Here is a 26,798-nt window from a genome sequence, read left to right as displayed (position 1 = left end):
TAAGAACTCAGACAATTTTATAGTATAAATTAACACACATCAAATCTCGCACGTTTAGCAGAACATGACAACAATATAAACAAAATTGAAAATTGCGCTTGTCCAGGGTCAAGGGAGGAAAGACGTGAGAGGAGGGTTGACAAATTTGCCGACGAACCCTCCGTGCTTGGAGGTAGCCGGCCCAGCGAATTCTTCTAGTCAGCCGACCGCTAACAAAGTGTGAGGCTAGCGTAGGTTTACTCAGAGAGAACGGAGTACCTTGTTGCAGGGGCGGTGGAACGGGGGAGGGGGCGGCCTGGGGGCACCCCCCCCCCTCAGATTTACCCTAGTGCCCCTTTTGTGGACATAAATGTGCCCCCCTCGAGCATAAGTTTGCTCCCTCGAGATGAAAGAAAAACATGACCTAAAAGTTTCTGACAATTTGTTTTGAGTAACCATTTCCCAAAATGGTAAAGATAGTTTTGATATGAACGAGGAATATGAATATGCCCCAAAAGCTTCACAATGCGCCCTGAAAATGGGCACATAATGCGTAGTTTGCATAATGGCCGGTTTTGAGGAACGTTCCCTATATACACTTATACACTCAGATGTAGTTTCACATTAGACATTAATGTATCCAGTGTTTTCTCAAAACAGTGAAAGTAGAACTGGGTAAAGACAGTAGCATATGTGAATGTCCGGCACGTACTCACGCGGATGTGATTCTTCTCCCGGAGTGATTCTTCAATTTGCATACAATTGCCAATCGGATGGGAACGAGTCGGGCCTGCGGAAAGTCAATGTCTTCAAGGTTCATTTTTTTCTTTTCTTCTTTCCTTCTTTTTCTGCATTTATTGACACGCGTCCAAACCGTTAGTTTATTGACCGATCTTTTTGGGATGGCTTCGGGACTTTCCCTCTCGTTAGTATTTGGAGGTCCCTGCCAAATCTCGTTGGTGTTTGGAGGTCCCTGCCAAATATCCGGCAAAATGACTGTTTCCTTGTAGAAAATGGATGTTCATTTTATTCAGTTGAAGGCTCACAAAGTCTCCGCATTTTTGTTTTGTGAAATATGACATGGGGACAAGACCGGGGTCCAATAATTTTGGTGCTCAGACCATACTTTCAATGGGGGCGCTATTCAAATTCGACGGTTATTAATTACAGAATACCGGTAGTAGAAAAATACCCCCTAACCAAGTTGGCTCTGTCTGTATTTTGTGCACAGGCGGACATTATTACTAGTATAATTTTTGGGGTGTCCGAGCGGGTGGTGGGTGTTGCATTATTTTTCATGAATTTCTATGAACAAAAAATGTTGACACAACTGGGGGTTGAATTCCTCCCCCCCCATCCGCGCCTGAATTGGCACAGCACCGGAACTTCTTTTTATGTACCAGTCTTCATACTTACCGTTTCCAACAAACTTTCAGTGACATTAGTACAGTGCAAAGATGGCGGGATCAGCACATCTTTCCTGAAAACACCAAAAACACCGGAGTCACAGTCTACATAACATTCTGCATCTGTTTACGACTCCAATATAGTTGATTCAAGTTGTCATTGTCAACAGACATGTGACGAATCTAAGCTTCCCTCTTGGGCCGCACAACATAATACGAAAATCGTACAGAACAAAACACAGCAAATGGCTGCTATATACATGTACTGGAGCGTAAATCACGGGGAGGGGGCTAATAAATCATACCCCCCTCCACTTTTTCGTGATGCGAAAAAAAAAATGCAGATTTTGAGGTGTTTTTCGAACATCCCAACAACCAAAATGTATTCAGTAGCACTGAAAAGTGGAGAAAAAAGTACAAAAAAACTTTTATAACTACGGAAGAGCTTGTAAGACGAAGGGAAGTCACTGAGACGGGGAGATAGGTAGCCTCGGAAGCCAGGGGCTTGAGATGACCTGGTGGGATAGAGGTCACTGGAGAGGATTGAGCATCCTCAGTATCTGACTTAAGTAAGGATACCATGAGCCAGATGATCGATGACGGCAATGATCTTAGCAATCTTCATTGTGAAAGTCTTGGGGTTAGCTCGAATGGATTCCAAAACAAAGCTCTAGTGACTCTAAATCTCAATTTCTGATAAAAGATGTTTGCACAGAACAGATTTATGCGCACACCGCCCGGTCGTAAGTGGTTGGTAAGGTAACGTTCGGTCAGAATATCCCTTGGAGCGACCCTTGACAAGAGCCGTTATACGAGCGGGTAGGACAGGTCCCAGGGCCGTGAGTTACGGCAAGGTATATACACGTCCAAGCCGTGGCCGGCTGCTCGTCCCGGCCCGCGAAGAAGGAACCCGGAGCACCGCAGTTCCCCTCCTCTTCTGTGATTGGTCACGGTTCCCATGACGTCACGCTATTTGTGGAATTATGCTGCATAAATTTTCTTCAAAAGATTGCGCGTGAAAATCAACGTCCACCGAACTGAACAATGCCACACTACATGCCAAAATAAATTAATTAGCCTAGAAAATATCACGCAAGGGGCGCAGTCGATCCCCAGAGTGGATATAAAAGTAGCGCACCGTGAAGCCAAGTCCACTCCACAATTAGGCTTCAGGATGGAACCGAAGACAAGTCTCGTCGCTCCGTTCGTTCTGTGTCTGCTACTCGTTTGTCATCCAGCATCAGGTAGGTTTAAGGCTCACACTTTTATGTTTCTCTGATGACTGAGACATAATTATGGTAAAGTGGAACACCTCATCGACATTGAATCACGCCCGACAGTCCCTAAGACTATCGACTCCTCTGTGTTAGTGGTCAGTCTCTCTGAGTTAGTGGCTTTCACCAGCCATCAGCTGAAAAAGAAAATCACTTTTTGGAAAGAGACATCGAGCAATTAAAAAGATCTGCCAGTCTCTATGCCCTGCTTATAGAAAACATCACTAAAGTGTCGCATTATTTGCGGTCCGACAGCGATTCAGGGGATTTTTGTGCATTAGATTTTTGTTCATAATAGGTTTTTTTCATAAGATTTTTGCCCGCGAACATCAAAATGTCTGTGCAACGGTAATTTGAACTTGTTTCATTCAAAGTCGGTCGTAGCAATCGCAAGGCGAAACATTGCAGTATTAGTTTTCCTGCCCTCTGAGAGATGCAATTATAATGTTAACTAGAGCTTGGCGTTTGTTGTTACAAACGCAGAGTGGTCGGGTAGACAACTATTTTATGAAACACGGCAAGCTAGGGTGTACGGAAGCCGTTTCGTCGCGTTCAATCACGGCGCGTCCAGATGTGTAGTAGTAGTATTTACATGTAGTAGTTATGTCACCATACGATGTTGCAAAATCTAGCTCACTACATACAATGCTTAAGACCTTTGGCATTCGATTTTGACTTGAGCACATCAGGAACATCCCCCGAAAAAACCTTGCAGGATCCGGCATTGTTAAGAGACAGGAGGGACAAAAAACATCATGTATATACTCGACAGTAAAGCCCATGCACGGATATTATATAGGGATCGAACGCCATGGTCTCTGGCGGGACTCGAACCCCTGCCAGAATGGGAGCAACCATCTTGCTAAATTCACTCCCAGAATGAGATACAGACAGCGACAATGTGGGGGGAAGGAGGGAAACTGGGGCATGTTTCAAACACCAAAGAATCTTTTGCTTGTATTTCACCTGGCTATCTGTATTATTTTGCAGAGACTATGGACGGTTGTGTAGTCTTATAAACAACACAGTCAAATACTGCTGGATTCTCTAGGTCTAAAAAAAACCACCTAACTGGAAATCTTGTAGCAATGGAAAACAAGCCTGAAAATCAAATTTCCGTTGATTGCTGATTTTTTAATCCTTTATCCTCTTAGTTATTTTAAATGATTTCCAATGGCGGTTGCACCCAGTTGACCCTATAATACAACGTTAAATTTGGATGTTTCAAAGTCAATCTACCAAAACATTGTTTAGGAGTACGCCTAATTAGTAGTCACTGATTTGTTTCTCTCGCTTTTTTTCTTAAACACAAGGCTTCCGTAATACATTCACAATCCTGAGCAAGGCAATAAATTATAAAGAACATAAAATGTTGCAATGTTTGATCGTTATCAGAGGACATAGCTTCCCTGTATGTGCACTGATTGCCCGTCAGATGGTTTCGAAATATGTTAAGTTCCCATATGCTCCAATGCAACCATTTGGCTTACAGCCGAGCCGGCCCTAGGAGTTGGTATAACCCCATCGTATCAATCCTCGAGGGTGATTGTCAAGGGCTCTTGGCTCGTTACATGTATACCAAGCACTCGTGAGAAAACATCCCAATCCGTTGTGTATTCATCACCTAAATAAATAACATGTTTCGTGTTGTCAAAAGAATATTTCTGTGTTGTATGTACATTGTATATCTTTACTTTCTCAAGCCAATAAGTCAAACTCGTTTTCGAGGGCTGCAGTGAGCATTCGCCAATTTGTCCACAATGCAAAATTCGTTTCATGTTTGCAAACGTCTACTATGACCTCCCGTAGCTTCTCACGATCGACTGCTATTTCTTTGCCAGAGGGGAGATATCAAATTTAGTAATTAGTTTAACACTCATGGGACTCCAACGACTGACGTCTAAAGTAAACAAACGAACACGGGGGAAAAGTGACGCTATAAACGTCAACAAAAAGTCGTCACGCACATAGGCCGTATGAAATGTTTGAACATGTTTCGAGATGAAATTTGATAGCTGACCTACACACTGGAAAACAAAGAGCGATCACTAAAAAAAAGGAAGGATTTTGGTTTTCTAGGGTGGCGAGGTACTTGTTGATACCTGAGATTCGCTCTTTGCATGAGAGGGTGTCATAGCCTGCGCCTGTTTAACACCCTAGAGCTGGCCCAGGGTATACGTATCGGCAACGCCGACCCAACCAATATGGGCTCGTGCCCGGTACATGGCCCCGCCGGAGATGAAAGGGCGCGGACGCAAGGCCGGCTCATGTTTCCCAGACTAAAATAGGGCGTGCCTATGACACTGTTTTGAAGTGTCTGCCCCACTTTCTTCGTTTTCTATTGTTAACGCCTAAACCGATCTTGGAGGAATAAGAAAGGGTAATTTTATTAAAGGAGAAAAGACAAACACCTGGAACACAACTGGAAAGAACCCGATTTGAAGAAAGCAGAAAAAATAAAGACGCATAGTTTTATTCATTCCTCAAACACGAGAAAACACTATTCGTGTAGCCTATATAGGTTTTGCCAGTTAATTTATTAACACTTGTATCGTTTGAACTCCTTGGAGAGATACTTTAATTTCGTTCCAGAACTTCGTTGAGCTCCATTGTTAATTCATATTTCATCCGGGAAAACCTATATATTAAAAAAAAAACCTGAATAACAAAATGAATCCATTCCTTTCAACTTGTTCTTTAAAAAGATAACTTGTCCGGGCCGGACATGGGAAATTGAGGTCATACAAAGCACAATCTCTTCAGTTTCATAAATTTGGCATGATACAGATCTAAGTGGATACTAGATAGCAAGGAAAGTGGTCGACTGAAAACAGGCAATTTTCCGGCTTTTCACGGTGGGTCAGATGAAAATCACAAGATTCTGCTGAATGCATTTCAAAATTCTGCTCGATTTAACAAACATCTGCTAAATCACCTACAATTACACGAAATGTATTATTAACACTAATTCATAGTGTCACATGAAAGTTGGACTCCTATGGAATCCGGTGCCTTTTAACGTTTCATTGGTTGAACGTTCAAATTCCTCCCGTATGCATGCGCAATGTACTACCAGTTAATCATTTTCATGGTCCGAAATTCACACTTCACCAGCCCAGCTGCGTTTTGCGCGACATCGCGTAGTACGCGCGACGCGTACACCAATGTCCCTTTTAGGTAACGAGTTGTGGAGGGGCATTCCATATTCTAGTCAGAGGGGTGTTTCGTAAAACATGATGTAAAATTGTTGAACAAAAATTAATGGTTGGCAACGACCGAAAAGGTATTTATGAATGGGAATAAATATGTGTTTGGTTGGTATTAAACACTCTGTTTAAGACCGGTTTGAGTCTGGATGGGCAATAATTACCCTCGGCATCACCCATCCAGACTCAAACCGGTCTTAAACAGAGTGTTATAATACCTCCCAAACACACATTATTTTATTCCCTTAGTTACAGGGTGAGATATTATAAAAATAACAGGGTTTCTGCACATGCTGTTGCTTCTTACTTGTACTGAATACAGGTTTTCGTGCAACCGTTGGTTTGCTTTGCGACAGTTTGTTCAATGTTCGGTCACTGTGGGTTTGCGTGGCCTGCAAATCTTTCACATTTTTGGCCGCTCTCTCCATGCTCAAAGCCGTTGCCAATGCTTTCTCAAGTGTCAGAGTTTTTTTCAGCAAGACGAAGGCTACGTTGAATGCGGTCATTTCGAACACCGCAAACTAATCGATCCCGCACCATATCGTCCAATGTGCCTCCATATAGTTACAAAATTCTGCGAGAGAACGATATATTGGGCTACAGACTCACCCTCTTCACGATAATCCGACGATTTAATTGGACGATTTCCGACGGTACTGGGTTGTGGTGTTGAGTCATACATTTGACCTGTTCGTCATACGATTTTTCTCCGGGTTTAGAGGGGGCCACGGGATTGCGAAGCAACTTGTAGGTGTCAGGCCCAATCACAGTGAGAAGCACGGCTTGTTTCTTTGCTGCAGTCGTGACATCGTTGGCGACAAAATAATGTCCCAATCTCTCGACGTACGGTACTGCAACCATTCCTCCTTTCCTTCGCGAAATTCCTCGATTTTACCGATCAAGAAAGCCATGGTAATCAACTATCCTCGTCGCAAATTTGTAATGAACTGTGATAACCTGGTTTATTCTCGATTTCTTGGCTCGGCACTGGAGAGCACTATTTATTCAACACTGGAGTACACACTACACAACTACAGCAATGCACGTATAACAACAAATCATGTACAGTACATGTACATATACAGTACAGTACAGTGAGAAAATGTATACACCGCGTGTGCAACCTCGTCCCCAGGGTGTCGAGCAGTACGCGCCCACCACTACCTGCTCTCTTGGTTCTTGGTTCTTGGTTGGTTCTTCTCCTAAATACTCCACGTGGGAGTTTATACAGGAGGCCAGAAACACCGGGACAAACCCCTTCTCTTAGCGATAAGTGTTTACTGGGTTCTTTTACGTGCATTTATACAACACACGGGACCTACGGCTTAACGTCCCATCCGAAGGACGAAGCAATAATGGTTAAGTGCCTTGCTTAAGAGCACAAGTGTCCTCTCCCACCCTGGTATTGGATCATTTGCATGTGCAAGATTTTTGAACACGTATGCAAATGAGGAACAGTCTGGTGCCTGGATATGCGTTACACATTAGCGGTTTTTTTTGTATGCAGTACGTGTCTGGGGTAAAAACAGAGTCAATTCGTAGCAGCGCGAGCACGTACGGCGTGAGTTACGAAAACACAATTTTTGAAATCAAACTGTTACGATCTTATCGAGTCAACATGCAGTATCATATTTCATATTAATATGAGCAAATTGGAAAGAATTAGTATTTTCGAGAAGGCGTGGACGAATGATCGCGAAAACACGTACTGCACGTTGTGAATAATAGCACCAACTGAAGTACACGATAAAAATCCATTACTAGCCAACTGCAGTATCCAATCAGGATAACTGAAGAAAGTGTTCTATCCAGGGTTTACTATTGGAAACGCGGTTGGAAATAAAGTAAGCACTGGGGACGAGGTTGCCGCGTGTGTGAATGTAACAGAGTTCTGTATGCGGGTCAGGGGTCATGACAGTACGCAATAACAGTTAGTAGAGTAGCCAACATGTCGATTGCAAGAATATTACAGTCACCCTGCAGTTTTTCGTTCAATCCAAAGACATAAGAACATGCACAAAGTTATGTTTTTGTACTAAGCATGAGTTCAGGAAGCTGCCGGAGCACATGAACTGTAAAGTCAATATCCGGATCCGGGTTTTGCTCAGGCCATAAAATAGATTATTATGTTTTACCGGGATCATCAGAGGATAGACAAATAAATGACGAAACTTGTGAAACAGAATCTGGGTCCAAATAATTTATTGACTAAACTAAACTCACATAATTAAATATAAGGATGACGAAGAAACAGGATGGGTGCTGTCCACGGTATTTTTTTTGAAAGGTCTACGTCTATAAAGATGATAAATTGATGTGATAGCAATCCCAGGGTAGTAGCTTAGTGGTAGTTAAATGCCCACTTTTTAAGCCTAGTCAGAATGAGCTTACTACATACATTCTTAGCACTTGGGTTAGGATATGGTTGTACAATTCGCAAATACACCATTATGCTTTGTTGTATAATGATGAGGTCAAATTATTGGTTTGCTATAGGTTTTTAAAATGACGTCACGTACAAATATATATTGCCTCTAGAGGGCACTGTTCGTAGATGTATATAATGTACTAATATATTACACAAGCTTTTTAGATGGCTAATCATTTTTTTAAACATTAATCTTTTGTTTGTCTCCCTTGTGAAACAAACCAAACTTAATTAATGTTTTGAAAGTGTTGGTTTAGGTCTGTTTTAACCATTTAGATAGTAACATTTAAAAAAAATATGCTTTCTAAGACAAAGATAGAATTTCGCAAATCAAATAATCATACTCCATGTGATGATGAACTCTACGTGATGACGAATTTATTGTCATGACAACTGTCAATAGATGGCGCTATACTTGGATGAGTATTACTTAGACATCAATAAGTCATTTCGTTTGCCATGTGTCAATGTGCACGTATTTGACACTAAATAAAAGCAACTTGTATGACTCGGAGCAGCAGTGGGCCCCAGAAATATGGTGCGCAGGCCCACCGGCGTGTGGACACGCCCTGGCACTATGTCAACCACTGCCTTAGCTACAGTGGGGGGGGGGGGGGGGGGGCGACAGCACCCCCCCCATGAAACCTTGTCGCCCCCGAGTCGCCCCTCCCCCACTGAGATTTTGAGTTTCTAATAAAATTATCATTGATCTACATGACGCCCCCCCCATGAAATGTTCCAGCCCCCCCCCCCCCCCAGCATGAAGCTCAGGCGGCAAATTGTGGGGTCGGGCTCATGCTGAGCAGAGTGGCACAAAGGCCGTTAATCAGTGTTAACCGGTCTTCTGATAGAGTTATCACTGCCTCTTCCCAAAGCAATCCAGCCCTTACCACCATAGTGGCCTACGCACCAACTCTTCTAGCACTCGATGAGGAGAAGAGAAGGTTCTATGATGATCTAAGACGAGCGGTAGAGGCTGTTCCCCAGCATCACTTCCTTGCCATTCTTGGCGACTTCAATGCCCGCCTGGGACAGGGAGACGTTCCTTTCACCTTTCATCAGGTAACAAAATGACAACGGGGTGCGTCTGCTGGATCTTACTGAGGACTACTCTCTTCTAGTCAACAACACACTGTTTGAGAAGCAAAAGGGAAGGCTGTGGACGCATGGCCCTGAACATCCCGTGGCAGGATCACATAAGAAATGTAGACCTCTACGCTGGCTTGCCGAAGGTGGCGAAAAAGATCCGGGAACGCCGTCTCAAGCTTGCAGGGCATAGCGTCCGTCACCTGGAGCTGGCCGCTAGCCTGATCATTCTCTGGGAGCCCACGTGAGGCACTGCCTCACGTGATGGGAGAAGAAATCTCTCCTTTGTGGACATGCTGAAACGGGAAACCGCCGGCTTGACCACCGCTGAGGAGCTCCGCTCCTGCATGCTGGACCGGGACATGTGGACCGAGATCATTGGGAGGGCTTGAGCTGCCAAAGGGCCTCGACTTGATTGACACAAACGTAAATCTGTTGATTTACATAGTTCAGCGGAAAACACTGCCGGCGAGTGCGATCTGGGAAAACTCGTCGGCTTCCTTCCGAATTTAGCAATTGCAAACATTTTCACCGTGATTTTGGGGTTCTGTTAAACGTTGAATAATTATTGGTACGTACATGTGACTTGAATAAAAAGGGCAAGTTGGCCAAGTTGGCTGAGAACCAGGAATTGTTTTGAAGGGGCATATTGCGGCCAACTCGGGCATGCGGCCAATGGCCATGGTTAATGTCGATCGAGGCGCTTGCTGGAACATCAGGATTATTCACATAATGATCGATGGCCCGTCGCGTCATCAAGCATCCTCACACCATGTTTCAGAATTTGCAACTAGTCAACTGCTTTGAGTTGCACCCCGTTTTCAAACCGATATTGTTCGGCTATACCGCATGCAACATGTGCCGCAGAAAGTCGACTCTGCGGTTCAGTGATGCCTACATGTACATATACACGTACACATGCTGCACGCATAAAGTTGAATGTATACGTTCGCGGCAAATAGGGCAAGTAATCCCACTCTGCTGCTAATGCGTATAGGTAACATTCTTCATGATACCAGACCATGGAAGCAACACTTCAATTAGCAGAAATGACGACTAAAAAAACGGTTCGGGACTCTTGTGCCATTAAAGCAAGGAAAACATCATGTGAATATCCATCCGCGTATTCACGAGCTAGTACATAGTACAGTGTACATGTACATAGACGCTGAAATCACACACACACGTGCTGGCATAGCACGAACACCGCGTCAGATGTGTACACCTGTAAGTATCGTTCTCAGCTGTCCAGTGGAATTTTTTCATGATTAAAAGTTTGCGAAGTACTTACACAGGATATGAAACCCGAACACAGGTATTTTTCTTCAAAACGAAGAGTTCTTGCAGATGTTTCAGAGTTCAAACTAATAGATAAGAATATGTATCAATAAAGGATTAAACTGCTCGTATCTAAAGTTTATTGACACAAGATAAAACAAATCATACTTAACAAATCCCCCAAAGGGAACGTTTTTCCGAGTAAGACCCTTCTATAAGCTTCCAGTGGGATGTGAGCGTAATGTTTTCTTTAAAAAAAAAGATCAACAGTTCGAAAAAACGGGGTTTGTTTTTTTCAGTTTGAACGCGACGAAACGGCTTCCGTACACCCCAGCTTGCCGTGAGAAACAAGCAAAACTGGACAAAATGCGCAGCAACCGTGACAAAACGCCCGCTAAACGCGGCAGAACGTGACAAAACTTGAATGGACCGTGAGATATGCCGGGAAATGCTTCCCGTCCCACTACGGACCGTCTCCAAGTTTTGTTACGGCCTATCACGTATTACTTTACCTCATACATATTCATGATCGAGAGCCAAACCTTCACTGGTCAATTCACCATCACGTGCCAGATGTTATTCTTGCTGTTTACCAAACGCGCGCGCGAGGATTCACGCACATTGTAAATACGCATGCGTAATAGACTGTCGCATGGGTTACCCGTGCGACAGTCTACTACGCATGCGCTTTACAGAGCAATGTCGCACGGATGCAGTACGCACGCGCGAACATGGCCCAGGTGATGCATGGTTGCATGGTTCGCGTAAATGTTAATTTCCAGAGCTCAATGAAACCGTACTGGAGAAAATGTATAGACCGTGTAAAGATGTCTCCTGTACAAAAGAAAGTTGTACACATTGCAAACAACTGTATTTACAACTGTAGTAACTGTATTATATTGCAAACGAACCGAACTAGTAATTGAAGTTGAATTTTTTGGTGAGCTGTACAAGTTTCCCCGAATTTTGTTTTAGGTGCATAATAATAAAACAAAATTCGGCAACTGAATATGTATGAGGTATAGTAAAACAAATATAACATGGTTTATTTCGGGTGGACAGTCGATATTAGCTCCCCTCGGTATTGGAAGTTGACAAACTAGTTCCCTCGGCTTCGCCTCGGGAACTAGTTTGTCAACTTCCAATACCTCGGGGAGCGAATATCGACTGTCCACCCTCTAACCATGTTATATTTGTATACTGTCACGTTTTGTTGCGTTCACCCCGTTTTACTACGACCTACTAGGTTTCTCATCCGCACCGTGACTGCCGTGGCCAATTTTTTTGACAGTTTAAAAATCTGGCCCGGCATCCACGGCAATCACGGACTGTCACGTTTGCCCATCCCGTCCCCCCGCGTGTCTCATGTCCATACCGTTTTGTCCACGGTGGCTAGAAACGTGATTGCCGTGGCCGCCGGGAACATAGTGTAAACCTAGCCTTAAGGAGACGAGGGCTATGTATAAAGTATTGTACAGGGCTGACAATCGTACCGCGTACCTTGATGTTTGTAGTCGTTTACGGCAAAAGATGGCGTAATGTCACCCTATTATGCCGAGTAGTATGAGTCAATAGAGTTCATCTAGCAGTTCCATTCAATTCAGTGGTGCGAATGGAGACAAAAATTCATGACGGCACAGCTCAGTCACCAAATCACAAAATACAGTAAAAGTGAGTTCTACGATGATCACAAGTCTTCAATCAACACGATACATACACACCCCGAAAAGCAGAGATAGCAAACACGGACGGAGAACAAATGTATATTAAATCACAGAGCATACCAAGAAAATAAAATGGCAGCTCACTCTAAGAGCGCCCTCAAATCCTTCCAATCATGGACACCTTCAAATCTCTCATCAGCCGCGGACTTCTCTCTCAAGAAGTTACTTTGCACAACGAGCACCCCCTCTCTCCCGTTGCTCTTATGCCAAAATTGACTTCTTGCAACATACATTATATACATATACAGATGCAGATTACTCTGTTTTACTGGTAAAATTGCCAGACTTTCATTTAACAGTTAAAAAAAAAATTAAACAGCCCTCTTTCCCCAAAACACAACGTCATCTTATCATTGTATGTAATTCTTATTTTATTTAAATAAAAACTTTCAACTGTATCTCTTTAAGCATTAAATTCAATTTCTTTTAAAAAGAAATGATGCATTTTCTTGTCTGTATACCCGTGGCAAAGCTACCATTACTCAAAGCTACCAAGCCTATGCTCTGTCGTCTTTGCTAAGCTTTACTTGAAATGTGTAGGCCTACTGGCACTGGTGCAGGATTTTTTTGTTCATTTTGTGACCGTTGAGTTTATGATAGGCTTGAATACGAGAACATATATATGCGGATTTACTCTGTTCTTTCTTTTTAATTAAGCGTGCCGTGATACTGAATACACCTGCGACAATGGAAGTTGCATCAGCAGTAGTTGGGTGTGTGACGACGACTACGATTGCCCGGGTAGAGACGACGAGGCATGTTGCGGTAAGCTTTTGGGTGATTGGGCTCAACCTAATCACCATTTCGTAAATGTAAAAACAAATTCTTCGTCTCTTTCTTCCTTTTATTTACTTTGATTATAATTCTCCATGAATTTTCTTTTATATAGTTAACGGTACAAACCTTTAACTTTGAACTTAATATCAGATTTAATATCATAAATTCAAAAGGTGACATTCTGTTTCAATTATAACTCATAAAAAAACCGAAGAATCATGTTTAAATTTTGTTATTTGATAGTCCATGCCTTGGTGAATATTTTCTGTTAAGTACGTGAAGTCGCTTGGCCTTACTTTCGGGGTTAATGTGAGGTAAATCTTGTGTGAATTCAAAATAAATATAATAGTCCGAGAGCTCAGTGGGGTTTAATTAGAATATCGCGCACAAAAGGCTTGATGGTAGCAGCGAGTAGGTGGGGGTGTCCAACCTTCGAAACCGTCATTCTTAAGTGTGACACCCCGTGCGTTTGGGAGGGGGCACCGCCTAAAGACCCCCCAAAATTGATTTGTATTTAGAATATCGCGCATAAGCACGGTTCCAACTCGAAAAGATAGTATTCGATTAACATATCAATGACCAATAACTTAAGAATGAGAAATCCCGTGCATTCCATTCATACTTAAAATGGCCTAATTAGCGCTAATTATTGACCGTTAATTAGAATTTTGAGCACTAGAGCAAAACCTTCACTAAAAGCTTATTAACGTGACTGTAACATGAGATCCACAACTTAAAAATGGATATTCGCGTGCATTTTGTGCTTAAGAACGAGTTAAAGTTCAATAATTAGCCGCCTGCTAAGGAATTATTTTTCTTATGTGTTTAATTAGAATGTTTATTCCAGCACCAAACGATAGTGTATGGGTCAGCGTTTGCAGAATTTCAACTTAAGAATAAAAATATCTCGTGCAAAATATACTAAAGAACAGCTTAATTTACCGCTAATTACGAACTTTTGGTACGGAGGCCGATTTAGGCACGTCTTAATAGTGAAAACTTAAGTGCTATCCAGGCGCGGTTCTAGAACCAATATTTTTTTGGGGGGGGGGGGCTAGCACGGTGGATCCAGATTTTTTTCAGGGAGGCGTGCTGAAATGTAGACCGGTTATTTTTTCCAGACACTTAGGCCTCCGAAAATCAATAGGGTGGGGTGGGGTGGGGGGGGGGGGGGGGGGCTCATGCCATATTTTCAATGGGGAGCGCCAATAAAATCCTAAAATCATTCACACTATATTAACTAATGCACCATTGTCACGACTATTTCTTCTTTAGGGGGAGACCGTTCGCATGTACATCACAATCTAGCCTTGACCAAGGCTATCAGCTTGTTCCCATACGAGCTTGTTCCCGCTACCGCACACCGCGCGCGCCATATAGTTGTACTATACCGTTAGCCCCAACGACCCTTGCGTGTGCTTTGTGTGCATGTACGTACGCCGCACACACACTTCCGCAAACAGCCGTACAGTAAGTCGAGGTGGAAGATAGCCTTGACGCAACCGTGGCGAATTCCTTTTGTGTTTCTTTATAGTTTCGACCGAAATCGGCTGAGAATTTCTGATGCGCATATATTACACGATATCCAATCAAAGCCCGTAAACTTTGACCCGCGACATACATATTCATGACCCGCAAATTACTGTATACACCACGTACATGCATGTTCACTCAAACCATGGTATGTCCAGGTATTTCAATCCCATTTTAAACCATTTCTCCAGTTTTATTACAAACAAATGAAATATGCCGCTATATGAGTGAACAATTGTTCAAAATGATACTATTTTCAATGTATTGCGAATTGGACAGTTCAAGACAGTCCGCCGACGTTTATTGTCGGTGCAACAGCATACATTTTCACGCCGCTACCTGCCCGTGCTATTCTGCAGACAGCGAATGAAGGGAACAGGTCAACTCGGACCCAGGCCGCAAATCGTACCCATTTAATCGAATGCAGGTTAACTCGTATCTATAAGCACCCGTATGAATTAACTGCAAGAAACGAGCTATTGACTTTGGGATGGAAATATACGAAACTGTCAGGTACATGGTGAAAAAAAAATCTCCCCGAATTCGTACCATGTGCAACATACATCTCATACGTATGACACATGTATTTTAACGCGTACGTATGAATCGTATGTCGTACCTACGACATACGTACGACATGTAAGTCGTAGATGTAAATCGTACGAGATACAAGTCGTTCTCACAAGATATGTTGTGTGTACGACATAATCGACAAACAAGTCGAACATACGAGTTACAATTCATATTTTGTACACACGAGATATTAAGTCGTACTTATATACGACTCTGTAGTATGCGACATATATTGTACCCTGTCGACTCGACATATGCACGACATATATGTCGTACCGGCACCTGTCGACATTATGTCATATGTTTGATACGTCATACCCTGTTGACATATATGTCGTACCCTGTCGATGATATTGGTCGTACCCTGTCGAAATATGTCGTACCCTGTCGAAATATGTCGTACCCTGTCGATATATTAGTTGTACATACGACATGTAACTTATAAGTTGTTCATACAAGTTAAAATCAGTCTTACGGAATAAGTTTGCTGAAGGAGAGATATTTTTTTCCCATATCCCCTTGACAGCTTAGAAGAATACCCCCAAAAGTCAGCGGATGATATACTCAAAAGTGAGAGCGCTTTTTTTTTGCCGCTGAAAGAGAAATCGCAGCGTGTCTTGCTGCACGGCGCCAGCCGGGCCGGTGAGTGGACGGCCCCAACGTGGTCTCTGTGCATGGTGACATCGTTTTTGCCGGCGTGCGGTTTTGTACCGTTTGCCGTTTTTTGAAGGTCTAATTTTTCGTCCTTTTCATTTCATTTTCGACCCAAACTATGTGTAACTTTATAAATATTATTTTACTATTATTTAAGATTTTAAGGGGGTCGTTAATCAGTGTTAACCGGTCTCCTGCAAGAGTTACCACTGCCTCTTTCCAAAGCAATCCAGTCCTCACCACCATAGTGGCCTACGCACCAACTCTCCTAGCACCCGATGAGGAGAAGAGAAGGTTCTATGATGGTCTAAGACGAGCGGTAGAGGCTGTTCCCAAGCATCACTTCCTTGCCATTCTTGGCTACTTCAATGCCCGCCTGGGACAGGAAGACTTTCCTTTCACCTTTCATCAGGTAACAGATGACAACGGGGTGCGTCTGCTGGATCTAATTGAGGACTACTCTCTTCAAGTCAACAACACACTGTTTGAGAAGCGAAAGGGAGGGCTGTGGACGTGGCTGTCACCAGCAGGAACGAAATCCCAGATCGACTTCATCCTGACCAGGAGGAAATGGCGTAACAGCCTTATTACAACACATGTAACTCTTGCGCCCACAGTACTTTCTCTACAGTGGGATCAGATCATACAGTGGTGGTGACGGAGGTGCGTCTCAGCCTCCGAGCACCGAGAAAGGCAGTCACAAGAAGGGTGAAGTACGAATGGAAGAAGATCAAGGGAACAGCGATCTGCAGGAGAGGTACGCCATAGAAGTTCATAATCGGTTCCAGGTACTGACTGAGGAGGGGGAATCTGCAACTGACCGATATGACAAGTTTGTGAAAGCAAACGAGGAGGCCGCGAAGGTCTGCATGGACAAGGTCCCCAAGGTGAAGAGGAGGACGAAAGCCTCATCGGATCCTCGTGTCGTCAGAGCCAGGGAGGAGTTTGATGTGGCCTACAGATCTCTTGTAGCAGACTTCAGCCTTACCAATCGAGTGGTTTACTTAACAATCGAGTGGTGTACTCAACAAGAAGAAGGCCCTCGTCGAAACCTATAATCTCATCGAAGAGGAAGTGCTTATTTACAAAATCAGTGAGGTGGAAGCAGCTCGGGTCAACCAAACGCATGCAATGAGCTGGAAGGTGATCAACGAGATTACTGATAGAAAGTCTTCCAAGCCCTCTCGATCAAGTGAGATACAGATGAGCAACGGGTTGAGGCATGGTTCAACCACTTCAGAAACCTTCTTGGTGATGAACCAGAGATGATGGATGAGCAGGCGGAGGAAGAACAAGTGTTCGAGGACCTGGACATCGAAGATGGTCCCTTCAACGAAGAGGAGTATGTGGGGCGCTCAAGGCTGGAAAATGCTGTGGGGAGGACGGTGTCGTCCCAGAGGTCCCGAAGTATGTCTCTATCGACGACCTCGTGCTCGACTTTGTCAACAAGGAATATGAGAAGGGAGAGATACCAGATCAGTGAAGCAGTACTAATATCATCCCGGTTCCGAAGTCTGGTGACCACACATGTACGGACAACTATCGAGGGATAAGTCTTACCTCTTTTGTCGCCAAAACATTTAACTGGATGGTGCTCAACCGGATTCGGCCAGTGTTGGACACATTTCTTAGAACAGCACAGAATGGGTTGAGGCAAGAGAGGTCCTCAGTGGGGCACATCATTGCGCTGAGACGAATTATTGAAGGTGTCAAACATAACCTGCAGTCATCACCTTCATTGACTTCCGCAAGGCGTTTGACACTATCCACTGGGTCAAAATGATGAACATCCTCACCGCATACGGGATGCCTAGTAAGTTAGTGCAAATCATTGGGGCGACCTACGCTAACACACGGGCAAGGGTCACTTCAATTGGTGGTGTCACAGAGAGCTTTGAAATCCTGACAGGAGTGGTTCAGGGTGACACCTTGGCCCCTTTTCTCTTCATCATTGTACTCGACTACGCCCTGAGGAAGGCCATCAACGGTTGACAAGAGGAGCTGGGTTTCACCATAGTGCCCCGCAAGAGTCGGCGAGTGTCTCCTGTGATGATCACTGACATGGACTTTGCGGATGACATCGCACTCAAAATACAGTGAAACAGGCTTGAGCCCTTTTGTTATCAGTTGAGGAGTGTTTGATCGTTGGCCTACAGCTGAACACAAAGAAGACCAAAATGCACCGAAATCCTCTCCAACACGGCATCTGACTGGTGGTACCAATATCTGGCCCATGGACTAAGACACGTTCTTACTGAGCCGTTTGCAGCTACGCGATGTCTGTAATTTAATATAGCTCTATGAATCCGACGAATTAATTCTAGCAACTGCGCGCGCGTGTGCGTCGTGCCAATGCTTGCGCGCGCTTTGCCGAAACGAACTACTTGATTTGAATTTCCTACGGTGCTTCTTATGAAGTTGGAAAGGCCTTCTTTTGATGATTTCTTCAAAACGACAGCTTGCCAGAAAGAATAATTTCACAGGGAGTTTAGTCCCCGTACTGTCTTTCAACCAAGTATGTTTCTCAACAATAATTACACCAGTTACTTTTTGGATAGCTGCAAATGATGGACTCTGGGTTTAAAAGTTTTGACCGACAAGCGCGCGATACTGGTGAGCGTCTGTATTAATACCACAAAACAGTTTTGGCGGAAGACAGGGTTAATTATAGGGATGGGCGTCGCCAGGATTTTTTTCTAGAGGGGGGCAACATTTTTTTTGGCCAAAAAATGCTTGTATTTCTCAACACATTCTCGATTTATCAGTTTTAGAGGGGGGCAGGGACATTTTGCCCCCCCCAACTCATTTAATTTACACCACTTTGTCTTCGCGCCTCTTTTTTTTTTTTTTTTTTTTTTTTCTTCCTTTTTTTTTTTTTTTTGGCTTTTCCAGAGGGGGGGGGGGGCCTTGTCCCCCCTCGCGACGCCCATGATTATAGGGGGAGAAATACTGATTTTTTGTTTTAATATCAGAATGTGCGGGTCTGACTTTCGTCTCGAGGTCCGATTGGAGCGCCAGATCTCCCAGCAGCACTACGGCGATGTCAGGGACTCCAGACTACACAGTGGTGCACCACACCGCCACAGGGTCCTGCTCCACTACACAGACCTGTTCTGCAAATATGGTGACCTTCCAACGATATCACATGGACACCAACGGTATGGAATAGTCAAGTAACCTACAACTTTGCTAGAAAGAACGAAATAAAACACTCTAAAAATTGGGCAAGTGTCAGTGGCGAAAGGACGTTAGGGATTGGGAGTTTGACTTCACCCCCCTCCCCCTTAGCAACTTAGTTTTACAGTATACTGAACAGTAAAATGAGGGACTTCAAATGATGCACAGTAAACACGACTTAAATATGTGTATAATGGACACGTCTTAAGAGTCATATGATGTCTACTCCCCCCCCCATCCCTCAAGGAATTTGCACAGCTTTGACCCAAAAAAGTCTCCGGTTTCTGGTATGGAGCTTGCCCAAAAAGTGGTGCGGCGACGCGGCTCTTTTTACCGTTTTTTTTCTTCAAATGTAGACTGATGACTGCAAATGGTGCCCGACAAAAGTTAGTGCAAATATTTGGGAGTCCAAAGAGGCCACATAAAGCTTATACTCGATCGTAACCCCATCTAAAAACACATTAAAATTGTGCAGCAGCAGGATTCCAGTCAAACCAGTGAGTTTGTTGGATTTGAGACATCATATTTGAAAACAAATCTTTTTCATTTTGCCGACGCGCATGGCTACGGTGATGCGCGCGCATACCAGAAACCGGAGACATACTTGGGGGGGGGGGGGGGTGCCTTATAGCCCCAGTCCAAAGGTTTTGGGTAGTGCCTAAACCCCCCCCCCCCCAACAGTGGCAATTCTTGCTCAACGTTGAGTTGGTCACAGAAAGCTTAAATGTGGGGAAACTCTCAACAAAGTTGCAAACAGTTTAGAAGATACAAGTACCAATTGTTTTTAACGGTGCACTATACATATCGATACGATTGACAGGTTGGTTCCCTGATTCGTTTAATGACTATGTTTCTTGAAGCAGTCTAGAGAGCATACAGTATGCCTCAGAATAAGAACACTTTTAGATTATTTCTGTGTTAGATTTTCTTGTGGTCACAAACGCATGTTTATATCTGTCCAGACTGGGACGACATTGGATACAACTTTGTGATCGGCGGTGATGGGAAGGTCTATGTGGGGCGTGGCTGGGGCACCGTGGGGGCGCATGCTCCAGGGTATAACTTTAATTCAGTGGGAATTGCCATCATAGGAAACTACGGAAGCTCTCTGGTAAGATCAATGCTTCTATCTTGCTTCAATACACTCTTAATGGACCCATGCAATGTTATTTTGTTATGCAATAAGGTTGAAAATGCACCTTTGTATCGAATTCAACCTTATTTTAAATTTTTGTTTTTCCTTTTTCAAGGGTGTTTTGGTGCCTTTTTGGTTTTCATATTCATGAGCAAAAGTGTGATGTCATTCAAGGCAGAAACCTTTATGTTACAGCAATTTAAGTACACACAAAAATGCTAAAAGTTTGGATATTTTCTTGTCCTAAATTTTCTTTCTGTGGTGATTCGTTGTTGTGTCAGTATACATAGCAGTAAGCCAGTGAGCAACATTTCTCACAGATGTTTTCAATGAGCAAACAGTAAACTCCTAAACTGGAAAGTGTCTTCCTGAAATGACATCACAGCAACAGCGCCCTCAGCTTTCCGGAAAAAACATGGACAATATTTATAGTGTGTTCATCACACGAGAGGCTAACTTCAAATCGAGTTTCGGTTGTACAAAAAGCAACAGCAGCACTAGGTCCCCATTAAAGATAGAGGGCGAGTCAAAATGATCTGGACCCAAGTAAACTAATTTTATTGGTGGCAAATAGAGTATATTGAGAAAAAACCGCGTCTTTCCTATGAATTGTTATTACCTGGTCTGCCACAGGAATTTTGAAGTTTTCAAATTAGTGGCTGTGGTGAGGAGTTATGCCATTCAAGGGCGGATCCGAGGGGGGGGGGGGGGGGCAAAGGGGGCCATGCCCCCCCCCCCAAAAAAAAACGAAACCAATTTTTTTTTTATGTGACATCGCAATAAAGGCAGGCAATGAGTACACCACCATCTTTTCCTAAAAAAAATTGGTTAAAGTGGTCAGAAATTGCCTCAGATCGCACCACAGAGCATCTAGAATCCAAATTTTTTTCGGGGCCCTTAAGCGGGCCCCGAACCCCACGCCGTAATTGTTTGACCCACTTTTTGGGGGGGACCAAAATTGTGTTCTGGGTCCGCCCTTGATGCCATTTTCATTGAAGTGGCTCATTTTCCAGTCTGCACAAGGAAATGATTGGTTTTGCCTTTTGTGAGTCAGTCACCAGTCTCTATTTGTTATTACACTGCTTCACACCATTACGCCATTTCAAAAAGTTTGTCTAACCATGGAACCGTGGTCACTGTTTTTGTAGCGTGTGTTCTTTGCTAGCGCTTTTCTTCAATATGGTACAGTGGATATACATGAAACCTTCGACAAATATGTCCAAAATACCAGCCTATAACATATCTAGATCTCATTTGCACTTGTTTTGATAATACTTTCTTTAATTTGGGTACATATCATTCTGACTCACCCTGTAGTACATTGCCGGCGCTCATCAAACCAAGTTGTCAGCCCTGTGTTGGCGGATTCCACAAAATAAGGTCGTAAGCTGGTAAACTGTTTTAACCTCAATTTGTATTAAGCTGCTGAGCATATGAATCTGCTAAGTGCACATTAAAATGCTTAGCAAAAACAGGTTACAGCCAAAATGCCATGCAATGTATATTGCTCCTGATGGTCCTCCACTGAGTTTTACTGAGTTTATAAAGTTGCTTAGCAGTTTTCTTCTTTGCAGCAGTTATATGAATAAGTTTCTGACGACTTCCTTTCTCATTTTTTTTTTCAACAGCCGAGTAGTGGGGTGCTGTGTGCTCTCAGACAGTTGATGGAATGCGGTGTCGAGCTTGGTAACCTACCTTCCTCGTACAAAATGAAGGCACACCGTGACGTACGAACAACAGAGTGCCCAGGCGACGCCCTCTATAATGAGATTAAGACCTGGTCCCACTACGAAGCTTAAAGCGAGAGAGAGCGCGTGTCGGTTTTCTAGTCCCAAGCGGAGAGCATTTTTAATGACGCAGAGAATTGTCGTAATGATGTAGGCCTATATTAAAGTTAGCTTAATGATTGACCTTGAATATTCCAGGTATTTTTTGACAAAGGTTAAAATGGCTTTTACTCAGACTTTTTTTCTTTTCGGCTGTTAATTAAATGGATTAAATTAAATTGGAGTTGAAAAGATGCTACTGATTTCTAACAACTGAAGCTGTATTTAGAAAAACAAGTACAACAGCGAAAACAAGTTCGAGTGGTTGTAACTTTTTACAATTGGATTTTTAAAAGCATATGTAAATGATACTGCTATCTCACCTCCATATTTTTTTGCAAAATTTGGTGGTGTCGAACAGGTACAGGCCCTACTATAATTTTTCCCGGCCAATTTCACCACCCTTTTATTCAATTTAACGCCTGGCTCATTCGGTTTAGATTGAAATTGAAAGATGACGCAGATCGGCATTCGACAATCGAAAAGAATCATTCAATTTCACTATCCGAACATTCAATCGTCCCCGTAAAAGATGCATTCAAATTAAAAGTGTCGTATCGTTCATTCAATTTCGTCTGAACCAGCAGTAAGGGGTTGATCGGGCATTCATTTTCATTAATGGGCAAACATATTCACATTTGTTCAAGCATCTGTTAAGAAATTGCTGAAAGTTCGTATTCTTGTAATAGTCCGGGGGAGAGGGTGGTTCGCATCATCATCTGATAGGAGGCACTGTTAAAAGCAAACAACCATGGACATGTTCGCTCTTCATCCCTACAAATTTCCCGAAGGAGACCTGTACGATTTTTCCGACAGACCGATTTCGCCGTACCGATTTTGCTCCCACATCGTCCCGATTTCGCTTTTAAAAAGTCGAGCCCGTTGCAATCCGGCACACTCCCCAACCCCTGATTACACCACTTCATTTCACTATTTCGTTACAACGTCCTCTATATTCAAAGATTTTGAAAAAAAAATGAACCTCAGAAGAAAATAGGAAAAATATCAATTAAAACATCTTTGAATGATCGAACGATGAAAAAGACTGCTCATAAACAAAATAATATATAAGAACGGAAAAACGTGGTCATACGTCATATCTCCAGCGACGTTCGCTAATTTGAATTCGTCAACCGTCAAAAGATGTCAAAAATTTAATGTAAGAATGCTGCAAAATCTTGAGTGACAAAAAACTGAAATTGAATGCCCCAACAATAAAAAAGAAATCCGAATTTGATCCGAGGTGTCAAAAACACGCGAAATTGAATGGCCAATAATGAAAATGATCAAAAAAATTGGGAAATTGGCCGGGAAAACCTACATTAAAGCTGTCGCTCTTAAACTCTTAAACTGTCTGGAGAAAATTTGTTTTGTTTAGGCATATTAAATATTTTTTTTTTTTTAGCATTTTGTTCGTTTCCAATAATAACGCCACTCACAATCTACAGGAGAATGTCCAAAGCCTTTTAATCTGTTGAAGTTTCAGCTCAGTGGATATAACACTTGACCATGCATGAAACACGTCAAGATCACTTTTTATTCCAAAAATCAGTCAGTTGACTGATCGTTGGAAAGTGATGGATTGTATAGACACTATCCCATATTGTTACGTCCACAGGCCTTCTGTTTAGGGCGCCCTCACTGAGAACAGGCCTTTGTTTCGCTGTGATTCACATCAGTACATATTTCGTACTTTCATTGTCACTTAATTGAAGTAACCAATCCTGTCGTCAGGCATGGTCCACTCACTCTAGATATTCCTGGGTATTTTTTTACCCGGAAAGTGTAATGCTTACCCAGCAAAGTATCGAGTCAAGTATGACCTGGTTCCGGGTCAACCTTCCCTGCAGCTACACCCAAACTTAGACTCCCATCGCCACACAATGTATCCTGAAATCAGTCTTGGTTGTTTTCTAATTGTGTTTAATAGCAGACTTTCTAGGTAGGTTGCCTTTTTGAAGTAAAGATTTAAAAAAAAACAGGCTGCAAAAAAGTGTAGATGTAGACATGGAAGCTTGAAAAATTAGAGAAATATCGAGATTAAATTTCGATTAATTTTTTCCCCATGTTTTTGTTGTGGGGGGGGGGGGGCGCATCAAAAGCAGACTTTGAGCGAAGCTTCAACAACAGTTCAACTAATATAGCTATGCATGTTCAGCCATTCGACATGGGTCTGTTTTTTAACAAGTCATTTTTTTAAGTTAAAACAAAACTGCAAACAAAAAACATCATCTTTGATATCGTATGTTCTACCAGAACCTCTTTGAATAATTTGTTTGTTAATTGACATCTGACAAAAAGTAAAGCTTTTTTAAAATGTTCCACTCCTCACTCCAGGTTGGCCTGAGTTACTCCTCCAAATTAAAAATCAATTTTCCACACATGCACCTTATTTTCTTAAAAGACAGATTTAATCAGCTTGAACTTCATGTCATTTAAATGGATAGAGCATGTGGGGGTATTTGACTTTTCAACTAAAGGAGCATCGAAGAACATTAACGATACTCCCAAGTGATGGAACTGCAAATTATTCGTTATTTCATGTTTCTAACCGCATGTTGTCATAGACCATGTCTGTCGCTTGAAACTGTGATTTTCTACAATAAATAATCAGTTGGTTCCTTATTCCGTGTTTGTAAGATGTGTTCCTGCAGTACGAGTCGTGTTTTTTAAAGCCATTTTTCCTCTTCCAAGTTTATTTGGTTCGGCTTATCAGTTCGTGCGGCTATTTTTTTTTGGGGGGGGGGGGGAGAGGGTCCAGTTCCTGGTTTCAATATCAAATCTGTTTAGATTTGTTTTTTTTTTGCCAAAAATGACACGTTTACTACAATATTGGAGACGGATATTGTAAATTGTGCCACATGACTCCATACCAGGGTTTAAAACATCAAGCCAAAAGTAACCATTCATTGGCAGATTTGGCACTGAATGCTCTGTCATGTTTACATTCTTTGAGAAATCTGCCAACAAACGTTAATTTCTGGTCGAGATCCGGGTCCTTACAGCCATTATGGTTGCAAAGGCAAAGCGTGGGGACGTGGTCAGGGAAAGCTAATCCGATTACGTACCAAGACCTGTAACAGAGGATTGAAATTCGTGAGCCCCCAAAACCATGGCCTTTTGAACGTTGTGTTTCTCAGAAAATATGCTCGGTATGATTGAAATGTTACATTCTAACTGAAGAAGAAATTCTAAACTTCATGTCAACGTCAGTGTAAAAAAACGCCGCCATCGATGCCGAAACGTCAATACCGGTTGCTGTCAAGGCTGACCTTCAAGTCTGGAAGAATAGTGGCTGCCTTTTTTGTGACGTCAAACCATTTGGGTTCTTGGGGGGGGGGGGGGGCATGGCCCCGTTGGCCCACCCCCTTGGATCCGCCCTTGGCATTCTGCACATGCACATCCTCCGCCCCTGTCAGTAACCTCTCTGGATCCGCCCATAAATTTGACTATATATAATTATGTGTAGAGATACCATTTTTTTTATCGCAAGAGGGGCACTTTTGTTTTGATGGCTAGCTAAGTGACCATTTTTATTTCATTTTATTTGCATGAGGAGGAGCACTGTTATTTTTAAAGACCAGTTTTTTCATGAGAGGTGCACAATTTTAATGATGCGAGCGGGGCACTAATAAAATTGTACTTTCGAGGGACAGTTTTACATTTCGAAAAGGTGCACAATTTTGTTAATGCGAGAGGGGCACTTGTGTTTATGAGGGGCAGTTTTGCATTACAAGAGAGGAGACAATTATATTTGTAGTGCGATTATATGCTTACATGTGTGGGTTTGAGGGGCAGTTTTATTTTCACATCGAAGGGGCACATTTATAGCCACGAGAGGGACACTTTTGTTGGCCTGGAAAAATAGGGGGGGGGGGGGAAGTGCCCCCTGCCCCCAGGATCCACCGCACCTGCAATAATACTTTTGGATAAAATGCAATACAGAGAAATCTTGATAAGACAAACCTCAAGGGGACAGGTTTAAAATTTGACTTAAGCAGAGTTTTGAGTCAAGTAGGGTTGTAGGCCTATATCATTGTTATACTACTGAAGGCAATCGATTTTCTGTTTGACTTAACATTTGTTTTGAGTTATCAGAGTTTGACTTATCGATATTTCACTGTACTTAAATGAATGCAGTATGTGAGCGAATAAGAACGAATTAACGAGAAACGTTTGCAAATTAACGTGATAATTAAAGGTAGAGTGTATCATTTGCACCTATTCAAAATGTTATGGAAACTAAAACTGTTCATATTTTAGAAAAGAGCAATTATGCGCGATTAAATCAACTCTCTTTAGACGGCCCTTGATGACCCCACAAGGGCCGCCTAGAGAGAGATGATTTAATCGCGCATAATTGCTCTTTTCTAAAATGTGAACAGTTTTAGTTTCCATAACATTTTGTTGGTGCGAGGTGGAGCGGAGGACCTAAATTAAAAAATGTGTGTGAGAAAAGGAACCCACAATTTTTGTGGCCGAAAAATTGAGAATGCGGGGGGGGGGGGGGGGGGGGGGGGGCACAGTTTCGACAGTGGTGGCACATCATGTGCATATACGCATCTTCACAGCTTGTCGCCATCAAAATCTACAGTAACATTTGAAACTCCGTTTGAGCTCAAAGTTTGGTAGCAGTTTGGTCTTGTGGTTTTTTTGAAGGAAAGATTCGCAGACGACCAACCGACCGACCGATGACCGCCCAGCTACTCAAAATTTTCATGAAACAACGTTACGCAATTATT

At 42.8% G+C, this 26,798-nt stretch overlaps 1 protein-coding gene across 1 annotated transcript; it reads left to right on the top strand.

The window, feature by feature from the left end:
- The first annotated feature begins 2,484 nt into the window (after nt 1-2,484).
- Nucleotides 2,485-22,397, top strand: LOC119730433 (peptidoglycan-recognition protein SC2-like). Its single transcript, XM_038203322.1, has 5 exons — nt 2,485-2,629; nt 13,039-13,146; nt 18,891-19,076; nt 20,058-20,206; nt 21,859-22,397. Exons 1-5 carry the CDS (start codon nt 2,560-2,562, stop codon nt 22,027-22,029), a joined length of 684 nt encoding a protein of 227 aa, XP_038059250.1. The 5' UTR covers nt 2,485-2,559; the 3' UTR covers nt 22,030-22,397.
- The last annotated feature ends 4,401 nt before the right edge of the window (nt 22,398-26,798 follow it).

The sequence above is a fragment of the Patiria miniata genome, unplaced genomic scaffold (assembly GCF_015706575.1).
Source record: "Patiria miniata isolate m_02_andy unplaced genomic scaffold, ASM1570657v1 HiC_scaffold_22, whole genome shotgun sequence".
In the NCBI taxonomy this organism is placed as follows: Eukaryota; Metazoa; Echinodermata; class Asteroidea; order Valvatida; family Asterinidae; genus Patiria; species Patiria miniata.
Note: the sequence above shows the minus strand (reverse complement) of the source record. Positions and strands in the feature narration are given on the sequence as shown.

Excerpts from the sequence above, each read along its gene's own strand:
- LOC119730433 (XM_038203322.1), top strand. The coding sequence starts at position 2,560 with ATGGAACCGAAGACAAGTCTCGTCGCTCCGTTCGTTCTGTGTCTGCTA. Across the intron at positions 13,147-18,890 it reads AGACGACGAGGCATGTTGCG|AATGTGCGGGTCTGACTTTC; the intron begins GTAAGCTTTTGG and ends TTTTAATATCAG. Across the intron at positions 20,207-21,858 it reads GAAACTACGGAAGCTCTCTG|CCGAGTAGTGGGGTGCTGTG; the intron begins GTAAGATCAATG and ends TTTTTTCAACAG.